Source organism: Populus euphratica, unplaced genomic scaffold (assembly GCF_000495115.2).
Source record: "Populus euphratica unplaced genomic scaffold, PopEup_1.0 scaffold156.1, whole genome shotgun sequence".
Lineage (NCBI taxonomy): Eukaryota > Viridiplantae > Streptophyta > Magnoliopsida > Malpighiales > Salicaceae > Populus > Populus euphratica.
In genome coordinates this window covers 109,256-117,542 of record NW_011499931.1, presented here as the reverse complement: position 1 = coordinate 117,542, position 8,287 = coordinate 109,256, and the positions used below count along the sequence as shown (strand labels likewise).

At 30.0% G+C, this 8,287-nt stretch overlaps 1 protein-coding gene across 1 annotated transcript; it reads left to right on the top strand.

Moving 5' to 3' along the window:
- The first annotated feature begins 6,078 nt into the window (after nucleotides 1–6,078).
- Nucleotides 6,079–7,485, top strand: LOC105136010 (glucan endo-1,3-beta-glucosidase, basic isoform-like). Its single transcript, XM_011041147.1, has 2 exons — nucleotides 6,079–6,236; nucleotides 6,339–7,485. The coding sequence occupies exons 1-2, from the start codon at nucleotides 6,146–6,148 to the stop codon at nucleotides 7,277–7,279; spliced, it is 1,032 nt and encodes a 343-aa protein (XP_011039449.1). The 5' UTR covers nucleotides 6,079–6,145; the 3' UTR covers nucleotides 7,280–7,485.
- Nucleotides 7,486–8,287: the final 802 nt, after the last annotated feature.

The following is an 8,287-nucleotide window of genomic DNA, read 5'->3' as shown; positions in this document are numbered from 1 at the left end:
GCAGGCATAAACTTAAGGTCCTAATTAATGATCATAATTATTCCTGTTCATCAGGGCATATGAAAGGGTTGAATCAAAGTTTAAGATTTATTTAGATCAAAGTTAATATGTAAAGTACGCATTAATATTTAAAGTTATTTCATCAACATTTTAGCAATTAATTTTCCGACATTTTCCATCTATCTGAAAGGGGTGAATCAAAGTTTAAGTTATATATTTCCTCTGAAAAACAAAATTCAAGAGATTTGAGAGGATAACTTCAGAACAAATTAACCTTAATACAATCAAAACGTTTAGATTTTAATTTGTAAGTGAGAAATGACCTTGACATAAGCAGCAGGCAGGCACTGAAGTTATAACATGCAAGCTGAAGCAATCTAGCAGTTCCTGTCGCAGAATCAGGATCATACCAATAGCACAATATATATGCTCAATTCCCAGTAATTTACGTTACACTTTATGTTGACATACGTACATGCATAGAAGGTTGGAACATCAAGAATATTCCTCTTAATGGATACACTTTGTCAAAGACTCTTTGCAACATTATGGTTATCTTTTGGTGATTAAAATATATCATGTTCAGAGAAATTAATTTATCTGCGATATAATGGGAAAGATAATTTAATTATGAAATAAATATATCCATGCTTGAAATAAAAACAAACTATTTTTTTTTATAACCACAAAAAAACTTGGACTTCATCACATTCAATAAAATTTATTTTTTAAAATAAGTAAATTCACTCCAATAAGAACAAAATTTTGATTTATATGAAGCAATCCCGCGGGTTTTTTTTTTTTTTGTTTTTTAAAGGCTACTAATATTCGTTGGGCTTTTCATCTTCTTTTTTTTTTGGATATCTTTGACGAAACTAATGGGCCTGCGGAGTAATATTCATTAAGGAAAAAAATTACAAGCGGTTCTGATTTCTCTCGTTTTAATTTTAAGAAAACACTGTGCCATTTTTTGTTCCACTTGTAATAAAACCTGCTCACCATGACCCTCCGCTACATCTACCACCATGGAGGCGGCGATGGCAGCAGGCGACTGGGACTTCTCATCAGAAGAAGTAAAAGAACTGATGATGTAAATGATGAAGAGACTTTCTGCACTAGTACTTCTTTGGCAAAATTACAATTCAAGTATTTAACTAACTGATCAAATTCACATTTTCATTTCAAAACTTGGTTGATTGTTGATTTGAATTATGGTTTTGATAGATAATTATTGAATCTATTTTTGTGGGAGTGAAATCTCAAGGCAAAATGGAAGAAAGACATTGGAATGGCAGAAGTGTTGGGGAACTGATTGTAAGAAACGCAGAGATCCAAGGGTCCAATTGCATAACGCCAAGGGTGAAATTAAAAACATTCTCAAGAATAAAGACAATTTTGGGCTTGAGAGTAAGGTTTCAGAATTTCAAGGGAGGCAAATTGAAAAATAGCTAATTTAACCTAAGAACCCAGAACCCGAAGGAGGCGTTATTCAATAACTGTTCATTTTCTTCTTCATCTTGAGCTACGGAAAACAGCCCAAGAAGCCACCAAAATGGCTTCGGTTAGACCCAATCTTCCCACCAAATCAAATCAAATCCGATCCAAATCATAGACTAGATTGTCCATCACAAATCCCACTAGTTGGTTCAATTCCTTCACCCTCACGATTATCATGTGACGCGAAGAAGATCCATCCTCAACAGTCCAACAATGACAGGACTGTTGGTGTTTTCTTCTCATCAAAAGTGAAACAAACTTGAGCTGTAGTTATCTTCATCCACAAGATCACCATCCTAGGAGACAAGCGATGGATTTTGTGGGAAAGATTCCAGATTGGCCCTATAAAAGCAAAAGGAAGGCCACAGTCATAGCAGGGAGAAAAACAAAATCACGAGGAAAACCAAAATAAAAATCCTAGTAAAAAATAAAAAAGAAGCAGCTCATTCTTGGCCAGCCCTTGAACCTTCTCCACCACAATATCATTTGTTGCCACAACACTAGGAGTTCCCACCGTGACAAACACTTCAGCAAACACCAGAAGCTTCTCTAACGGACGCCCCAACAACCTGACGCCCCAACCCCGAGCTCCTCTGCATTTGATGTCACTTTGGTTAGACGAAAGTTAAAACTCCATTCTAAACTACCAGGGATTATATGACCTATCTTTGTATATTGGAGGGAATATGAGCTCTTTGAATCATTTTGTTTCCGCGCGCGCGAGAGTTAAAACTCCATACTGCTATAGGTTTGTAAAATAAATATATTTAATAGTGTTATAATTATAAATTAATAATAAATAAATAATAAAAATTAAAGGTATAATAAAATTAATATTTCACAATGAGAAAAATAATATTAGTGATAAAAAAACCTTAGATATTGAATAAAATAAATTATAGTAATTTATAGTATTTTTTGAGGAAAGATATAGTATTTTCATTATATGATTTAGCTTTTTTATTAATAAAAAGCAAAAACAATTACAAAACTAAATTCTTCACCAACTTAACATTAAAAAAAATCCAAAAAAAATAATTTTGGAAGGAAAACAATACATGAAAAACAAACATTATAATAATTGAAAATGTTTTGATAGAAAAATTACAGTGCTTTTTCCAATAAAATAAAATAAAACATCATTTAGAAAAATATTGTAGCAATCCAAAATATTTCGTGAAAAAAACTATAATATTTTTTCTATATGATTTAATTTTATTGTAATTATAATTCTTAATCAACTTAATATTTTTTTAAGAAATTGATAATTATAATTTTGAAAAAAATTATAAAAAATCATATGGAAAAACACTACAACAATTCATGGTGTTTTAAAGAAATAAATTATAAATTTAAATTCTTAACTAGTTTAATATTAAAAAAAATCAAATTGACAAAGATAATTAAAAAAAATAATAAAAAAACATGTTGGAAACACTTTAGTAATTTATAGTGTTTTGTGATGAAAACTATATTGCTTACTCATATAATTTAACCTTATTTGTAATGACCTATAATTGTAATTATCAATCAGCTCAATATCAAAAAAATAAAATTAATAAAGATAATTTAAAAAAATTATATAAAAAAAACCTATATGAAGAGACATTGTAAAATGCATAATGTTTTATGAAGAAAGCTACAATACTTTTCCCATATGATTAAACTTTATTATAAAGTTAATTTCTAACCAACTCAATAGTAAAAAAATAAAATTGATAAAGATAATTTTAAAAAAATATTACACAAGAAGAAAACACAAAAGAAATTGAAACAAAATCATGTGAGGAAAAACTATATCAATCCATAATGTTTTTGTAAGGATAAACTTGTATTTACTTATAATGTTAATTCTTAATCAGTTCAATATTTAAAAAATAAAATTAACAAAGATAATTTAAAAAAATAACAAAATAGAAAAAAACTATGTGGAAAAAAAACATTGTAGTAAAATACAATAATTTATGAGAAAAGTTATAGTGATTTCTTCATATATTATAACTATAATTTTTAGCCAGCTTATTATTAAAAAATAAAATTTAAAAAGATAATTTCAGAGAAAATCATAAAAAACCAAAAATAAAAAAAAATATAGAGAAATACTGTAATAATCAACAATGTTTTAAAGAAAAAAATTATAAAAGTAAATTTTTAATCATTTTAATATAAAAAAATAAAATTGACAAATAAAATTTTAAAAAATAAAAAATAAAATAGAAAACTATATGGAAAAACACCATAGTAATCTATTGTATTTTAAAGAAAAAAATTACAAAGTAAAAGTTTTAAATATTTTAATATTTAAATAGTAAAATCAACAAAGATAATTTTGAAAAAAGAAAAAGAAAAAAGGGAGAAGTTGAAAAAAATTAAAAAGTGAAAAAAAAAGTGAAAAAAAATTCATAGTGAAGTTAAATTCTAACTAACTCAATATTAAAAAGTAAAATTAACAAAAATAATTTAAAAAAACATATTAAAAAACAAAAAAAAAACCTATATAAAAAACTGTATCAATTCATAGTATTTTACGAGGAAAAACTTTTAATATATGTTATGTAGGAGTGAAATTAGATCTGAATGTTTGCTATTTGCCGAAGATTAACTTATATTTAAAAACAAAAATTGAGAAAAATATAGTGTTAATCGTAATTTTTTTTATGACCAAGTTCTTTCTTAAAAAAACAAATCATGGTATATCTAAAGAACACTTGCTTTGCTTTTAAAAAAGTAAAATAAAAATTAATTTTTTTTACATATTTTACAAAAACAATTTTAGTGTTATCATAAAAATAATTAAAAAAACCTTAAATATAATTTTTTTATGTCTTAATAATTAGTTTATTAAACTTATTATAACTTAATTGAAATTAAAAGGCATACATATAGTATGCCATTGTCTTGAAAAATAAAAACAAATAAAATAGTTTCTTTTTAATATTTATTTGTTCCCTGATGATGCCATAGTCTAAAACATTCATATTTATTAATGTAAAAGTTGAAGATATTCTCAATATATACTAAGATTAAATTTAAAAATATTTACATTAAAATTAAAAATTATTCTAACTTTTATTATTTACTATCAATGAAGTTACACTTATTATAGACAAATATTTAATAATTTAAAATAAAATTAATGATATAATATATTTCAAGTAAAATATTTAAGAAGTGATAATATATTTTTATATGCAATTAGTTTAATATTATAAAATTTCTTTGATCAATTACACTTTCTATTCCTAGTAATAGATAATAATTTCTTAAGTCAGATTTATTTCCTTTAAAAATAAAATAATAAATATTTATTTGAAAAAAATTAAATATCACCCGTGATATCTCCTGACATCACCACTTAAAGATTCTAGAAGGGATAAATCTTCTGTACTGTAGAGAGGTAGATGTTCTCAATACGTAAATGAAAAATGAAACGTCTACTCTAAAATTACAAAGAGAGGATTGTAGGAGGACTAAAAATAAATAAAAAAATAAAAGAAAAAAGACTTTTTCACCAAATAAAACAAACCGGGGCTGCCATATTCCTGTTGGTTTATGACATGTTCCTCTTCTTTTTTCCACGCACTGAAGTTGATATCCGAAAATTCGGAAGATATTAGATGGTATGGCCGCCTTATATGGAGAGGAATCACCTCATTTTGCACCACAAAATGAACCTAGGTCAAGAGGTTTCCAGTCAAGCCCATCATAAGTTAGGTTTCCATAAATGCAGTAATTAACCCACTAGGAGAGGGCTGCTGAAAATTCATGGAGGCTTGCTGTGTGACCTTGTTCCTGGTGTAGTCAAACAAGGATGGAAAATTGGTTTGGAAATGACAGCTATGATACAGGGGGTATGAAACACGAATTGATATTGATGTGAACAAACTAAATCTCCTATTTGGAACTAGATTATGAATTCTACACTTTTTTTTAGGGGTAAAACTTCTGCTAGAATCACAGAATTTTTACATGCTTCTATCGCTGATATGTAACTCAGCGAGAATAAACCTTCAAATGAGCCAAGCAGCAGAAAATATACAAGAATTTGTTTCGTCTGTCTTAAGGCTTAGATTACAACGGCATCGATTTTCTAAGCTCCAAATGATTCCAAACCTAACACTATCGATAGGGTTGTGCTGTCTAGCATAAAAAAATCACACTAAGTCAAGAATGCCGTGTTGCGCAGGGATGAAGATTATCAAGTTTACTCATGAATTTTAACCTGAACGTTTATTAATTACCTAAGAAATGCTCTTATATGATGCAGATATGTGAAACAACTTGTAGTGGTTGTGAAAAATTTAGGCCGTAGAGGATGCGACTTGTCTTCCTGGATATTGAAGGAAACTGACTGCCACGAAAGGATAATTAATAGCTCTTAAGACTTTTGAAAGCTATGTATAAGGTCCCAGACGAAAAGCTGTTAGATGTGCATTGAATGGTTCAAGCAATAGCATTTGCAATTTGTGGAAAATATACATTCCACAGTAGTTTACAGTATAATGAATTTGGCATTAAGGATGGGAAAATTCTTAGCAAGACCAAGGCTAGGTGTATATATTTTCTCTATAAAAAGGAAGGTAAGAAAGGGAGTTTGGCAAACATAGTTGCAATCTCTCTTCCATAGTTTATTGTGATTTCCTTAAGCATGGCTAGATCAAATTTAGCTGGCAAAGGCCCTTCCATGATTTCCATAATGCTACTCTTTGGGCTCCTACTAGCTAGCCTAGATACAACAGGTATACTCATAATCATGTTAATTTTATGCATTCTGACAGTTTTACTAAAGCTATCCACTTAGCATCTATGGTTAACTAAATAATCACAATATTTCAATACAGGTGCCCAGATAGGTGTTTGCTATGGAATGAATGGTAACTTACCACCACCATCAGAAGTCATAGCTCTCTACAACCAGAGGGGCATTCGCAGAATGCGACTTTATGATCCAAACCAAAATGCTCTACGAGCCCTTCAAGGCACCAACATTGAGCTCATGCTGGGTCTTCCAAATCCGGATCTTCAAAGGATTGCTTCCAGTCAAGCCAACGCAAATGCATGGGTGCAAAGCAATGTAAAAAATTTTGGCAATGTGAAGTTTCGATACATTGCTGTAGGAAATGAGGTTAAGCCCTCAGATTCATTTGCACAGTTTCTAGTCCCTGCCATGCAAAACATTCGCAACGCACTCAATTCAGCTGGACTAGGAAGTATCAAAGTTTCAACCGCTATTGATAATGGGGTCATAGCAGATGGTTCCTTCCCTCCCTCAAAAGGCTCTTTCAAGGGAGACCATAGACCACTTCTCGATCCGATCATTCGCTTTTTAGTGAACAACCAAGCTCCATTACTGGTCAACTTGTATCCATACTTCAGTTACTCAGATAACACAAAAGACATTCGTCTTGATTATGCTCTTTTCACAGCTCCATCACCACTAGTCTCTGACCCACCACTGAATTACCAAAACCTCTTCGATGCCATTCTTGACACTGTTTACGCTGCTTTGGAGAAATCTGGAGGGGGTTCTTTGGAAATCGTGGTATCAGAGAGTGGTTGGCCAACGGCTGGAGGGACAGAAACAACGGTTAATAATGCAAGAACTTATAACAACAACTTAGTTCAGCATGTGAAGAGAGGAAGCCCAAAGAGGCCTGGAAAGCCTATAGAAACTTATATTTTTGCCATGTTTGATGAGAGTAACAAAAACCCTGAACTTGAGAAACATTGGGGGCTCTTTTCTCCAAGTAAACAGCCAAAATATGACATCAATCTCAACTAAAGAGTGCCAAAAAGTTTTCTCTGTAGAATAATGGTGGTGGAGGATAGTCTCCAATTTGTATGGAGAATATTAAATAAGAAGACTGTAATCCTCTGAAAAAGGCAGGGAAAAGAAAAACTATGTCTAGTTAAATGTAATCAATAAGATGCTCACAAGGTTACTGTATTTTTATGAAGCATCACGCAATATTAGGATTGTTTCTTGAATTCTGCAGGCATACACTCAAGGTCCTAATTAATGATCATAATTATTCCTTTCAATCAGGGCATGTGAAAGGGGTGAATAAAAGTTTAAGATATAGATCAAAGTTAATATTTAAAGTACTCATTCATATTTAAAGTTATTTCATCAACATTTAAGCAATTAATTTTTCGACAATTTCCATCAATCTGAAGGGGTTGAATCAAAGTTTAAGATATATATTTCCTCATCTGAAAAACAAAAGTCAAGAGATTTGAGAGGATAACTTCAGAAGAAATGAACCTTAATACAATCAAAACGTTTAGATTGTCATTTGTAAGTGAGAAACGACCCTGACATGAGCAGCAGGCAGGCAGGCACAGAAGTTATAACATGCAAGCTGAAACAATCTAGGAGTTCCAGTAGCAGAATCAGGGTCATACCAATAGCACAATAGATATGCTCTGTTTCCAGCAATTTACGTTACACTTTATCTTGACATGCACTTTGTCAAGGAATCTTTGCAACATTAAGGTTATCTTTTGGTGATTAAAATATTTAAAGTTAAGAGAAATTAATTTATCTGCGATTTATTGGGAAAGATGATTTAATTATGAAATAAACAATGTGACTGAAGATATCCAAACTTGAAATAAAAACAAAATATTTTTGTATAACCGAAAAACAATTCGGACTTAATCACATTCAAGAAATTTTTTTTTTAATTAGACTAATATAGGGATGTATCATGAAGATCATTCGAAAAAGAACTAAATTTTGATTGATATGAAGCAAAGGGTTATTTCATTATTTTTTTTAAAGGCTACT

Bases quoted from the DNA above. Each gene is read 5' to 3' on its own strand.
- LOC105136010 (XM_011041147.1), top strand. From the start codon at position 6,146: ATGGCTAGATCAAATTTAGCTGGCAAAGGCCCTTCCATGATTTCCATA. The intron at 6,237-6,338 runs GTATACTCATAA...ATTTCAATACAG, and splicing joins AGCTAGCCTAGATACAACAG to GTGCCCAGATAGGTGTTTGC.